Source organism: Geospiza fortis, unplaced genomic scaffold (genome assembly GCF_000277835.1).
Source record: "Geospiza fortis unplaced genomic scaffold, GeoFor_1.0 scaffold55, whole genome shotgun sequence".
Taxonomy (NCBI): domain Eukaryota; kingdom Metazoa; phylum Chordata; class Aves; order Passeriformes; family Thraupidae; genus Geospiza; species Geospiza fortis.
Window position 1 is genome coordinate 9,012,597 of NW_005054308.1, and position 13,891 is coordinate 9,026,487.

General features: G+C 49.3%; 3 protein-coding genes across 6 annotated transcripts in view; 1 reads left to right on the top strand and 2 right to left on the bottom strand.

Annotated features, from left to right (window-relative positions):
- Positions 1-917, bottom strand: part of THOC3 (THO complex 3) — a 4,941-nt gene extending 4,024 nt beyond the window's left edge. Inside the window, exons 1-2 of the mRNA XM_031055205.1 lie at positions 870-917; positions 10-97 (exon numbers count right to left, since the gene is read on the bottom strand). Of these exons, the coding sequence (XP_030911065.1) occupies positions 10-97; positions 870-917 (136 nt within the window). The remainder of the gene's footprint in view (positions 1-9; positions 98-869) is intronic.
- On the top strand, positions 157-7,761 carry SIMC1 (SUMO interacting motifs containing 1). Of its 4 annotated transcripts, none has more exons than XM_031066856.1 (10): positions 157-611; positions 853-1,572; positions 1,722-1,942; positions 2,533-2,602; positions 3,003-3,148; positions 3,613-3,768; positions 4,245-4,373; positions 5,297-5,453; positions 5,533-5,617; positions 6,991-7,761. In XM_031066856.1, exons 2-10 carry the CDS (start codon positions 937-939, stop codon positions 7,209-7,211), a joined length of 1,821 nt encoding a protein of 606 aa, XP_030922716.1. In that variant the 5' UTR covers positions 157-611; positions 853-936; the 3' UTR covers positions 7,212-7,761. The 4 variants fall into 4 exon arrangements, with proteins under 4 accessions (XP_030922716.1, XP_030922715.1, XP_030922717.1 ...); XM_031066855.1 differs by having other exon boundaries at positions 157-594; XM_031066857.1 differs by having other exon boundaries at positions 157-594; positions 1,725-1,942.
- A 658-nt stretch (positions 7,762-8,419) lies between these two features.
- KIAA1191 (KIAA1191 ortholog) overlaps positions 8,420-13,891 on the bottom strand; it is a 6,679-nt gene continuing 1,207 nt past the window's right edge. Inside the window, exons 2-6 of the mRNA XM_005418890.2 lie at positions 13,620-13,743; positions 12,338-12,462; positions 11,049-11,155; positions 10,610-10,746; positions 8,420-10,154 (exon numbers count right to left, since the gene is read on the bottom strand). Of these exons, the coding sequence (XP_005418947.2) occupies positions 9,946-10,154; positions 10,610-10,746; positions 11,049-11,155; positions 12,338-12,462; positions 13,620-13,743 (702 nt within the window). The 3' untranslated portion in view covers positions 8,420-9,945. The remainder of the gene's footprint in view (positions 10,155-10,609; positions 10,747-11,048; positions 11,156-12,337; positions 12,463-13,619; positions 13,744-13,891) is intronic.

Below are 13,891 nucleotides of genomic sequence, written 5' to 3' on the forward strand. Positions count from 1 at the left end.
GTCCCGCACCGCTGTCCCGGGTCCTGAGGCGGTTGGAGCCCTGCACCTCCCGCCCTCCGCAGCTCTCCTTGCGTCCCGCAGCCCGCTGGGCTTTGCCCTCTCCTTGGGGAAGGCAGCAGGTTTGAGCCGGGGGAGGAAAGTGGATATAAATTCTCTGCTAAACGTGTTCGCTGCTTTGAGGTGCTGAGTGAGATTTTTTTTCCCAAGAGCAAACAGGCTCTGACCCCTCCTGGGCCTGCCAAAAGCTTGGGAAGTGCAGTGTGTGGTCTGCTGCTGGTGCAGGCACAGCTGCGTCCCCTGCTGCCCCTCGGAGCCTTCATTGCCCAGCGAGGCCCAGATGGGAGTCCCCAAAATGTCACGGTTGCTGTAGCTCCGATTGGTGCCACAGATCAAAAGGCAACTTTGTTTCCTGCCACTCCTGTCCTCCAGAGCAGCTGATGTGACACGGAAGAGGTGGCAGGGCTTGGATCCTGTGCTGTTGCTCCTGCCAGTGCCTGGGTACAGGAGAGCTCCCTGTGCTTCCGTTGCCCTCCCTGGACATGGCAGCAGGACTGGCATTCCCCTGTCGTGGGAAGGAGCTGAGCAGGCAGCCAGGTCTGCTCTGAGCCAAGGCACGAGGACATGAGCCCTGAGGGGAGGGGGGAAGAGCCTGGGTTGGGCTCAGGCTCAGCTGTGGTGCCAGGGGAGGCTGATCCCAGAGCTCAGGGCCACAGTCCCCCTTGGACAAGCAGAAGGGTCTTTGCCCCTTTTCTAGGCTGGTGCCCTTTTCCCTCTTAGACTGGGACTACAGTGCCACCATAGCAAGGGCTCCTGGCAGGACAGGACATTGACACTGCTGCTCTGTCCCCACAGGAGATCATTGACCTGACCTGTGAGGATGCAAACTCAGACCCAACGGCATCGAGCAGCCTCGCCATCATCGACCTGACTGAGGACATGTGCAGCCTTCTCCAGTCCACCCTTGGTGCTGCTCAGAACTCCACAAATGCTGCCCCAGCAGCACACACGTCCTATCCCCAACTCTGCCCCACTGCAGAAAAAGAAACACAGGCAGTGCCAGAGCCAAGCCCTGCACCAGCATCGCACAACACTTCTGAGAAACTCAGCTCCACCATGGTCACAGCAGAAACCATGGAGAACTGCAGCTGCCTTTCTCCTGTCTCTAGGCACCACAGCTGGAGCCCGGAGCAGGATTACAGCACTACTGCCTCTAGCAGCAGCTTGGACTCACTGTCAGACTCAGACTGCCAGTCCCCATCTCCCCCCAGCCTGGACAGGAACAGCAGCATAGGATCTGATGGCCCAGAGGAGGATCCTCCCCAGCCCTGCCTGGAAAGGAACCTCCCCCCAAGGCTGAGTCCTGCCCCAACCATTCCTATAACACCAGGAAGGCCCCAAAGGTCTTTGCCAGAAGCAAGTGACTTCCCAGCACACCAACCAATCCAGCAAGCTCCCCCAGCCAGGACTGATACCGACAGCAAGGCCTTGCTGGATAAACTGCTCAACCTCAGCAGGAGTGGAGTCCAGCACCTCTTCCTCCAAGGCATAGCACCCAACAGGGAAACACAGAAGGTAAACAGGGTTTGGAGCAGCCCCGGCTCCCCTTTGCTAGGCAGTTGGGGGCTCTGGTTATTGCAGTTCCCTTCACAGTGGGCCCCACATCACAGCTGGGTTCCTCTGTATCCAGGGAGCTTTCACCGATTGTCTTGCCTTGCACACAGCAGAAACCTGGGCTCATCCCCAGGGGGAAGCTGAGCATGGTGTACACCACCATGGAGGAGAACATCCTGGAGGGCACCTTGTGTTTCCTGAACGAGTTTGTCTCCTGCCAGCACCGGCCCCCCAAAGAAATCATCTGCCACCTGATCAAACAGATGCTGTTGGACACCCACAAAGGGGAGATCCTCAATGACATCTACACTCTGCTGATGAAGATCCAAATGTATGTGTTCCCCTTGTCCCAGGGCTGGCTAGGTGTTCCCAGGGGTCTGCCCAGCCTAAGGGTTATTCTCTGTGGGGCTCAACCACCGAACAGGGAGTGATTTCCCCTATAACCCAGGATAATCCTCCTGCTAACACAGGCACACCCTGGGCTCTCTGAGGGTGGGTCAGGGACAGCTTGTGACACAAGGGAGCCCCTGGGGACAGAAGAGTGTGCTTGCCTTGCCCTGAAGCACAGGTCTCATTTTTCACTGCTGTGACATGGCAGAAGTGCCTTCCCTGGATTGCAGCAGTGCCAGCAGTGGCTGGAGCAGCTCCCTGAGTTTCCTCAGGCTTCCCACAGAGAGGTACAATGTTTTATGAGGCCACAGACATAGGAGTCCTGGGCATCTCCCTGGAGTATAACCCCTGTCTGGTACTTCCAAAAAATTAATGTGTTACGGGCAGGAGAAGGGGTGAGGGCAAAGATGGAGAAGGGAAGGCACCTGAGCAAGTGGGACTGGGAGTGGCTGGGGAAGGGCTAAGAGGCTGCCATGCCTCCAAGCAGATGGTCAGGCAGTTCAGCACAAATGGACATGGCTGTCCTTTCAGGCTCCATCCAGCCAACATCACCACGGTGGGATGGGACTGGACAGTGGTGAAATTCATCATGGAGCAGCAGGTACTTGGCACCTTGTGTGTCACATGGGGCAGGGATCATCCAGCACATGCTGCCTAAGGGAGGGTGAGTGTTCCTAAATGCTTCCTGTGGCTGTGCTCTGATGCAGAGCTGGCCAGTCTAACAGTGAGTGCCAGCTGGGAATCCCACATTTATCCACAGTGCTCCCTTACTCTGCACAGTTTTAGGCAGGTTGTCCCAGTGAAGAAGGTGCAGATACACTCTGGGTCACAGCACTAGTGCAATGCCCAGCAATGCCCCTCAGGGTCTTGCCTGAGCCAGGCAGCTCCTCCTACAACTACTCCTCAGTATGTACCTCAGTACACTCCCAAGACAGCCAGCTTCCCTGGTGTTCCTAGGCCTGTGGTCCCACCAGACTCACGTGCTCTCCCTCTGCCCCCAGGAGAAGCCCCCTGGCTGGCTCCTCTTCCTGCAGTACGTGGTACAGACCCTGGAGGATGACTTCCAGCACAATCTGAAGTCATACCAGCTGCAGAAGTCAATTGCCAAGAAAGTGCTTTCATGTGACTTGTGCTTCAACAATGTCAAGTAAGGGACACCTCCTCCTTGCTTTCTAACCAGGAGCTCAGAGGCAGGGGCTTAGGGAACATTTGTCAAGACTCCAGCCAGACTTTCAGACTTTCCAAGAAGCAGACTTGGGAGACAAAGGGAAGCATAGGGCCAGCTATAGGGACTAGGAAAATATTTACAAAAGCAAACCACCACAGATGATGCAAGGCCTTTCCAGTCACAACAGACTGGGCTTTTTCCAGGGATGAGGTCAGATTTGCATTGCTCAGAACAGGACTGAGAAGGAGGCAGTCTGTAGGCAAGTGTACAAATCAAGAGAGCTCCTTTGTTGAGCTGTTCAACAGAGCTACTTCCTAACCTGTCCAAGTGGGTGCAACATACTCTTCATAGTCAGGGCCTTTCCTCCAGCTCTAAGTGGATCTAGAGGTCAGAACACAGCAAAATGAGGCAAATCCCAAATAAAATTCTTGTTTCTGTTCCAGGGAAGTGGTCAATTGGTTGGTGGCAGCAGTTACAGGAATTGGGTTCTCCCAGCCCCGGGAGCAGCTGCAAGAAGCCAGGGCTGAACACAGATCATCTTCACCAAGGCTGGCCAGCACTCAGACAGAAGAGGCCCAGACAGCTTTCTTTGCCCAAAAGTAAGCTCCAGAATTCCAAACTCCCTGCTGGCATTATCATGGACCCAAGTCAGGCAGAAGCCAGAGTCACTCTCTCACTGTCAGTTCAGGGAAGCCAGGCTGTACCTGTGACCAGTTTTGCTGGTTCTTCTTTGGGTTAAAGACTTGGTGAGCAAAAGACTCTCACCTGGTAGAAAGCTGGCTCAGTGTCATCCTCTTGCACGCAGTGTAAGGCTGGAGCTTGTGGCCCACAGCTCAGGCAGCCCCATGCTGCTCCAACACTCAGGAGAGCCACCAAGACTTCCCAAGGGTCAATCTGGGGATAAGCTTTGCTTGCAAAAGCATCAGATTCAGAAGCCACCAGTAGACACCAAACCTGGCTCACAGCATTCCCATGCCCCTCGCCACACGAGGCTGAAGCAGGGGCCATCCCCAAGGCTTTGCCTGGCAAGCTGAGGGGCAGAGTCCCCCTGTGCTGACTGTCCCCTCTCGCCCAGGACAGTGCTCCTGCTGCAGCGGATGTTGGCCATGGCAGTGGAAGTGGACAGATCTCCCACCTGCAGCTCCCGTAAGATTGCAGATGACATCTTCCCCTTCATACTGAATATCCCCCTGAGGAGCCAAAGGTGAGATAAGCATGTGCAAGGCAGCATTTGCCTGTGTGATCAATTATCTTATTCCCAATTTACATCCAGGTCTGGATGCATAAAGTTCTACAGGGTATAGAAAGACAGGCCAGCCAGCAAGAGTGTGGCTGTGTCTCCCGTGGAGATGCAACATCACCATCTGAGCAGATGATGTGTTGATGGAAACATGCCCAGGTGGTGTGCTGCTGAGAACAGTCAATTCAAAACTTGGTAAACTTGTGACCTTAAAGCTGTAAGGAGAGTCTGAAAAGCAGTACTGTGCAGCACAGCCAAGCACTGGCAAAAAGACATCACTGATTCCCATGGGCAACCAGGTAGTCAGAAATATGATGCAGTTTCTGCAGCTTTGCCTTGACATCCTTTGTTTGCTTCTTTAAGAAATTCAAATGTGAAACCAAAGCACAAGGGAGTGAACTAAGCCCCCAAGCATTTCAAACCCATCTTTCAATGCCCAGTAAGCAGCCCTTCACATCCTTTCAGTAGAACTCTGTGCACACACCAGGTATAAACCAGCCAAACTGACTCTAACCAAGGCGTCACTTTGCCCAGGACAGATAGAGATCCTTCTACCCCTGACCCCACGTCACCCTTGCTTGGCTGGGCTCCCTGCAAGTCAGCAGGAATGACCTCCTGCCACACAGGCTGCTGGGCAGGGTGAAGTGAAGCAGCTCAGTTTGCTTTAGAGACTGTACTCACTTCCAGCTGCTGCAGGTCACACCTGAGGATGAAAACATGGATAACAAAGGTCTCTCACCACATCTGGTGGTCTTCCTTCCAGGGTATGGCTGGGTAGCCCCTGCAGTCACCCCACATCTGCACTAGGTCAGCAGGAGCATGCTGGAATAGTTGTCTCTGGTCAGGCTGTGCTGTCTCAACCAAAGTAAATTCCTTTTGTGTTCCAGGGAAGCTTTATTAAACACCATGGAGAGCCAGCTCCTGCGCTGCAGACTGCTGGAGCTGCTATTCCAGCACAGTTGTGACGTTCCCGCAACGTCGTCCATGTCTCTGGACAAGGTCCTGTATTTCCTGAGCCACTCCTCTGTGCTGCCACAATTCCAGGTATCCAGTCCAACCTCTCCTTTGACTTTTTTTTCCTCTGAGAAAACTTCTAACAACCAAATACTGTCTTCTGTCCTAGGATGAAACTGCAACATGGCAAAGGTGGGATGAGATGCTGCAGTACTTGAGTTTGCTGCTGCTGAGTTACCATAGTGTAAAACTGGGTAAGCAGTGCTTGTTCTGGCCCTAACAGTTTCATCAAGAGGCTGCAGCAGAACAGCCAAATTCTTCTTCCTCCTCTCATCACTACTGGATTTATGGCCAGTGAATCTTAGAAAGACAGTATGCCTCCATCCATGACAGGAACTATTCCCAGCAGTCAAAGAAGTGATGTTGCATTAATCAGAGTGCCCACCTTGCTCTGCCAAGTTCAGCCCCTACAAAATCGCCTTTTTCCCAAAGGAAGGAGGCACTTCCCAGCACTGGACAGTGCACAAGAGGGTGCTTTGTACCCACTGTTGTCTAAGTTGCTGCACAGTGGGTGGAAGAGTAGGGTGGTTTAGGAGGAAAAGTAGAAGGCAAAGCAATCATAGAACATCCCAGGTTTGAAGAGAGACACAAGAATCATTGAACTCCACTTCTGGCCCTGCACAGACACCCCCTAATCTCACCCTGTGCCTGAGAGACTTGTCCACATGCTCCTGGAGCTCTGGCAGCTTTGGAGCCATGATTGTTCCCTGGGGAGCCTGTTCAGTGCCCAACCACCCTGTGGGGGAAGACTTTTTTCCTAAAAGCCAACCTAAATCTCCCTTGGCACATCTCCAGCCATTCCCTCAGGTCCTGTCACTGTCCTACAGAACAGAGATGGAGCTGCCCCTCGCTCCTGAGGAAGCTGTAGACCCCAGTGAGGTCTGATCTGTCTCCTCAAGGCTGAACACAGCAAGTGACCTAAGCCACTCCTCACGTGGCTTCCCCTCTAGACCCCTCACCATCTCTGAAGCCCTCCTTTGGGCAAGCCAGGACACTTTCAGCACTTAGTAAACTGTGCAGGGAGCACCACCCACAGCAGCCATGGAAACAGCAGCAATTCTGACCCCAGGAGAGTGGCACAGTGTAAAACACTTTTACAGAGTGTTTTGTGACTGTGCCACTCACAAAACACTCTGTAAAACTCTGTATTTTGCCAGAAGTCTATCCCAACTTCAGGTGCTTTAGCCCAGGGTTAAGACTGTCATGAATGAATGCAGAGGAATCCACCATCATATAGGCAAAGTCTCACTCCCCCTGAAGTCCTAGATAATAATCACTGTTGTTGGGCTCTTTGGAGACTCCTTTGCAGCTGCCCATTTTGCCATTCACACAGAAGACAAGGATTATACAAGCCTTGCCCCCTTGCCCATTCCTGAGCTCTCTCTGCATGCCAAATGAGCTCCAGGAGGGGCCAGTTCCTTCTTCCCAAAGTCTTGTGCAGAACCATCAAGGATAACAAGAGGATCAATCCCATTTCCAGCACTGCCTGTGGCACACTGGGCTCCATCCCAGCAGCTCAGGTAGCCCTTTGGGTGCTGCCTGTCCCCACCAGCATTTCCTCTTGCAGAGCACCTGCGGACCTCTGCCAGTGAGCGGATGAAACTGATTGCTGAGAAAGCCAAGGCCAGGCTCCAGGACAGTGATGACATCAGCCAGCTGGACATTCAGCTGAATATGAATTACTTCATCAGCAGAATGCAGAAGACCCTGGGGGAGCCTTTTCCCCCACAAATTCAGGAGAAACTGTTCATGCTGCAGGAGTTGTTCTTCATTGTCACTGCTGCCTGATGGAGAAAACCACTGCAGCAAGGGGGACAAAACTTCATGTTCTCAATATAAACCCCCCCATCTCATACTGCAATCTCAGCATCATGAGGTTGGTTTATACAGTTCTTTTGAAAGACTTTTGGTTTACATTGTCTCCAAATTTCCATTCAAGTTTGCCTTGTGCAGTTTTGCAAAGCACTTTGTACACTTTAAAAAAATGAGTTTTTTCATGTTTGCTAAGACACTTTTGTCTTGATGCTAGCACTGCCCAAAGGAAGTATTTGCCCCCGCAAATCCAGGAGAAATTGTTCAAGCTGCAAGAGTTGTTCTTCTCTGTCACTGCTGCCTGATGGAGACAACCACTGCAGCAAGGGGGACAAAACTTCATGTTCTCAACATGAACTCCCCATCTCATACTGCAATCTCAGTATCACGGGGGTTGGTTCACACAGTTCTATTGAAAGATGTTTGGTTTACATTATTTTGGAATTTCCGTTCAAGTTTACCTCATGCAATTTTACAAAGCACTTTGTAAATTTAAAAAAATAAATTCTTTTCATGTTTGCTAAGAGTCTTTAGTCTTGGTGCCAGCTCTGCCCAAAGTCCAGAGCTCTGTCAGATCACACCACAAGGCCATGCTTTAAATCCCAGCCTTCCCAATCCATGAGATTCACCTGTGTAATCAGAACCACAGCAGCAGCCTGTACCTCAGTACCTGAGTCTGTTTTTGAGCTCAGCTTACACTCCAGGAGCACAGGGAACACCAGCATTCAGAGCTCAGACTTCCCCAGCCCAGGTGAATCATCCTCCATCAGCAGCACTTTAAAGGGCAACTAAAAACACTACAACAGCACAAAGCCACAACTTTCCAGAGGGGAACTGGACATCTCTAGGAAACGCCACCCTAGTTCCCACACCTGTGCCCACCTCCACAGTACAGGTGGAAACAGCACACAAGCAACAAGAGACAAAATCTCAGGAACATAAATTTGGATTGCTCAAGAAAACACAAAGATGTCATGTTTAGTTTCATCTGCACAAGCCCTAAGACAGAACTGAGCCTGTCTGTAAACCCAGACTCCCTGTGAAAGGGGAGTTTGTGGCCAAATATTTCACCCTAGTGAGGTGCTGCCAGAGCCTTATCCACCAGAACCTTGACGCCACACTCACTGGACAGCCCCAGATTTCTCCTACAGATGCTCTGCCAGCACCAACACACACTGTGGACCTCCATTCCACAAGGATTTTATTGTCCTGTAACAAACAAAACAAACATACACATTAGGAGACATGAATACAGTCAACAAATAAATTAATGTCAAATGAGAGCCTGATTGCCAAGGTGCAAATGAGTGGTGACAGAACTGCTGGTTTGGGTGGGGGACTTTGACAACACATCACTGGCAGTTCTCCTGAAGCTTGAGAGAAAGCAGTGCTACAAAATGTGCTGCTCAGAGGAGCCAGCAGCCAGCCAAGGAAGCCTCCAGGGAGAGTGTTTGGTTTAAGAGAGAAACTCCAGAGCTCAACAGTTACCACCTGTTAAGTAACCTCTGTAGAATGTCCTGGCAGCAGAGAAGCTTCCACTTCCAGATGCAAGGCTGCTGCTGGCTGAGGGACTCTGCAACACCATGGTGAGATCAAGAGCAGACCCATTTGCCACAGCACAGGTGAGGATTCCAGAGCAATGCTGCCTATCGTGCTTAAGGGATTAGATGGTAGGCAGGAGTTCCTTCCACTTTCCCTGAAAGCTGGTGTTAAATGTTCCCAGGAACTGGTTCAGACTAGGTCAAGGATCACATCCAGGAGGAATGTTCAGCCTTGGTCTGCCCTCAGTCCTTCCCCAGCCCTGCAGAACACACTTGATGCTGATAAAACAAAATACCCTGTCTGAGAAGTGTTCCCAGTGTCTAATACATTCTATACAAATCTAGGGAAAAAAACAAACCAACAAAAACAAAACAAGCAGCATCCAGAGTGCCAGAACACGTGCAAATCTGCTGTCTAGAACATAGGACAGGGCTGTTTTGTAGAACAGAGAGGAGGATTACTTGCTTCAAACCACACCAGCTTTGATTACTTCCACCTTCTTAGAGGAACATGAAGAATTGAAGAAAAGGAATTCTTCCTCATTACTTCAAAGCTCCATTAGATTCCCTGCCTTTCCAATGAGAGCATCTTAGAATAGTCACTAGTCCCTTTTCCCTTTAAAAAACATTGCAAGAACAAAAAACATGGTCACACTGGATAGTGAGGGAGTGCCACATTTATACTGACCTACCACATACCCCATCTTCCTTCTGGCAGTTGATGGTCCAGTTTTCAGTCCTTGCTTGTTCACATTGTTTTCTGCTTGATCTCTTGACAGAACCAGTCCTCCTGTGGGTCCTTCAGCACTTAGCAGGACAAGACAATCAGATTCCAGGAATGTAAGCCAAGTGCTCACACACCACATGGAACCCTGTCCAAAAAAAACATGGCTCAGGGTTTCACTGTGGTGGGGTGTACTGGGAAGCACATCCAGAGCAGCCTGGCAGCCCAAACCAGTGCAGTGCAGTAGACAGGATGGTTTACATCTACAGTTTAGGACAGTGCAGGAGTTTGTCCAAGACTGGCTTTAGCAGGACAATCAGGACTGTTTCTTTTTCTGAGATGAAGAGCTGGAAAAGGAGACTTTCCTACTTTACTGCAGCACACAGGACAGGGAAGCAGAGCCTAGGACACCCTGTAGCCTGCTAAAGACACTGGAAGCTTTCCTCTAGAACCCAGTGGGAGTGAGCACGTTCAGATCCCGAGGTTTGATATTGTGGGAACGTGGAGATTGTTTCCTCCCATCTGTGCCTGGAATGTCCATTTTGGGTGGCTTGAAGGTGACTGGATCCTCTGTCATCCTTGTAGCCTGAGCACGCATCAGCTCCATAGGGGATGGCTTCTGGGCACCCTTATAGGACTGAATGGTAAATCCTCCTGATGAAAAAAAATCACAGTAAAAACCAGGAAAACCAGTCAAATCTATTTCCTACTGCTGCCAGGAGTGAGCAGTGTCACTGACACTCAGCACCACAGACAGCCTATGCAAATTCCAGCAGCTTTATATCATCTGAAGCCTATTCTACATCAGGGCTGGGCACTTCCAGTCTTGGTTGCATCACATATCAGAGAAAGAGTAAAAAGCTGTCACCTTCACACCCTGCCCCTCCCACTGAAGCTCACTGCAAGTTATTTCTACTTCCAGATCCTTGGCAGAGGTTTTACCCAACTGCTCTATATTTAGGCACAGAAATTATATGACTAACACACATTCCCAAGATGGTCCTGGAGAGTAACAAGGCAAGCAGGATAAGACTCCAGAAAGAGCCAGCAAGTCTGTTGTGTGACAGTTCCCCCCCTGCTCTTGGCAAGGCAGATTTCCAAGGACATACCTGCATCACTGGCTGATTTCTGGACAGCTCTGGGTCCAAAAAAGCTCCATCTCTCAGATGACAATCTGTCTCCAGCACCTTCCATAGAAAAGTCTGAGCCAGCGATAGAAGTAGAGGATCCCTGACTAAACCAACCCCTAAGGAAAAAAAAATTAATTGAGATGTTTAAAACATAAGAATAAATACTTCAAGTGACCCCACTATGCCAGGAAATTTTCATAGTCAAAAGGGGCAATTTAAGAAATCTTAATAGGTTTGTTACCACCCAGGATAAGCTATGCATGCTCAAGTTCCAGAGGCTTCCAACATTTGGATCTACCCAACACAAATCCTCACCAGGCTCTAAATTTCACCCTGTGCAGTCCCTCACAGGAAAAGAAAGTTATTTGTAGCAGTTCCCACCCCAGCAGCCTGTAGGAAACCAAAGGAGGCAGAGTACCTGTTTCTATGCCTGGGGGAGGAGTGGGGGGTGCTGCTTGGAGTGGACTGAGCAGAAGAATTTTGTTTGTCATCTTTTGTTGTGTCTCCATTCTGCATTTTTAGGTTCTGTCAGGAGAGGCAAGAAAAACAGAAGCAACACAGCTTAAATACTGGACATAAGGAACAACACCCATTTTTTTTTACCAAAACCAGACAATTGTTTCTATCACAGGTGATAAAGAATAAGTGTCACCACACCTAAAGTTGTACCCAGTATTACAATACCTGCATACACCCCCTTAAGTTTCTCTTCACATCAAATATTAGCATTTTTAAAGTTCACTTTAGGCTACAGAAAGGAACACCAGCCCTCATAGGGAGGTTGTAGATGCAGCAGAGCTCACTTCAGCTACTTGGTAACTGCTCTTAATGCCACAGCATCCATTTGTTTCCAGCACTAATCAGAGCAATAGACTTTCAGTCCCATCAGTTCTCTAATGAGGCTGAGACCAGTTCTCACAGAAGGTACAAGATCAGGAATACCAGACCCTGTGAAGCAATTAGTGTACTCCAGGATGGAAACACTGCCCTGGAACAGAGACGAACCTGGGCACAAAATAAATAGGAACTGGCTGTATGCAAACCATGTTATTTACAAGCTGGACAGTACAAACTGAACTTTGTAGAAGTCATTTGAAGGGCAGTTACAGTTCAAACACAAAATACACAGGGTACCTTGTAATGTTTCCTGTGGCTATTCAAGCCACACTAATGCAATTCATCGACACAGTTCCTGAGACTTTGGCCTCGTGGGAGGACACTGCAAGAGTTGACTATTAAACTCCAACTGCAAATTTTTTTTAAGAGCTCAGCAGCCCACAGTAACACATTCATTCAAGACTTTTGTTTTCAGTAAGACACATCTGGTAACTTCCACAATGGAAATGTACAGTTTACAAGTTCTCTTTGGACACATAGTTACAAAATTCAACTGCAAGGCACCATTCAAAAGTACAGCAAGAAATTCGATTGTGTAGGGTTGTCCCCACTTGGAAAGGCAATTGTCATAGTTTGATATGACAGTGAAATGTGACAGATTTGAGAATAAAAAAGCTGTTTCAATACTACAAAGGCTAATGTTCATTTTAAAATACAACTGGGTAAACTTTACTACACAATGAGCTAAAAGCCTTCAGAGGAAGCAGCTTAAGGAAAGTTTTAGCAACACACTCCAGAAGTTATGTCACCAGGTAAATGTTAAACCAGAGCCACCCGACACAGAGAAATGCAATGGAAAACAAGCCTTACATGGACTGCCTCAGCCACTCGGTGGTACTTGGTCTCCTCAGTGGTGAGGCCTTTGTGGGGTGTGTAGCCAGCTTCCCTCAGCCCTGCCTGCTGCTCAAAGCGCTGGATGCTCTCCTGAGTCTGCTCTGGAACACACAAGAGCACAAAGTCACACAGAAATGCCACCACAAGCAGTTCTAGCAACTGAATGCAAACCCCTTTTTTTCATCCTTCACACACTGTAACAAGCTGAGGCAGAAAGATGTAGCTGGTGAGATATTCTGACATGACAACCACCCCAAGAAGTGAGATAAGCAGTGATTTGACCCAAATCACCAGACATACCACAAATGCAACACCTGTAATTAATCCCATCTCACCCCAATACTGCATCACTCCTACTCACAACTTCATAAATCCAGGAGAACCCAATAAGTTGGACACTTTAAGTGGCCCACTGCATTCAAGGGAGCCTTGCAGGTCATGTTTTAAAGACTCCCAGTGATTTTAGATCAAGTAAAATAAGCTACTTCAGCCAGACACAGACCAGCATCTAATACACTGAATATCAGCTTCAGTTCTGGAAAACAGAAGCACTTCCTCCAAACCCCAGCACAAGATGTTCATTCCCTGGTGGAACAAGGAAAAATGTCAAAAGGAATCAGAGCACAAAAAGGTTAGTGGAAAAGCCCACTGTCTTCTTTAAAAGAGATAACAATCCCTGTTTTTTGTAGCTGCTGAAAGAAGAGGCAGCATGAACAGATTAACACAGAAATAATTCCTCTTATTGCAAAAGGGCACATCTTCTCTGCAAACATAACTGACCCTGTTTTATTTTAAAGCCTCATGATTCATGTTTAGAAGTGTTGCAGTTAGCAAGGCAGCTGCTGCTATTAACAACATCAATGCCAGCAAGTGTCCCATTAGCACAGCATGTCAGCTCCCCTCCCTGCCTGGGTTAACAGAGCTCTGCCTGTCATTCAGAAATAGTTAATAATAGTTAATAATCAAACAGAGCAGCAGCAGCCTCTGCACCCCAGCAACATGGACTGCAGTGTCCTGTCAGCAAACAACAAACTCTGCACTCCTACCCCACCCCTGGAAACACAGAAGCACCACATGTGGCCTCTTCCCCAGTTCCCTGCTTCCTTCTAGAAACATCCTCTGAAAAAAAACAAACACACAGCACCAGAGCAGAGCCAGTCTGAACCCAAGAGTTCTCCAGGAATTACCCGGAGGCATCACCAAGCTGGAGCCCCCTCAGTGCCCAAGCCACACATGAGAGAGAGAGGTGAGCTCTTACTTGTGATGAGGGAGTTCATGATGATGTGAGTGGCCTTGGCCTTCACCACAGGCACCTTGTTCACACTTTCAGTGGATGATGAAGGAGTTATGACAGGCTTCATGTTGGCATCCCCTTCCTCATCCTGTGGGGAAGCAGCAGGGGACAGTTTGAGATGGGGAAGTACCTCAGCATCAGGCAAGGACACATCTCTAAGTACACAAGTGAGACAAGGTGCTGCTCTGGCAACCAGCCTCCAGCCCATGGGAGAAATCCCTAAGCTGTGAACACTG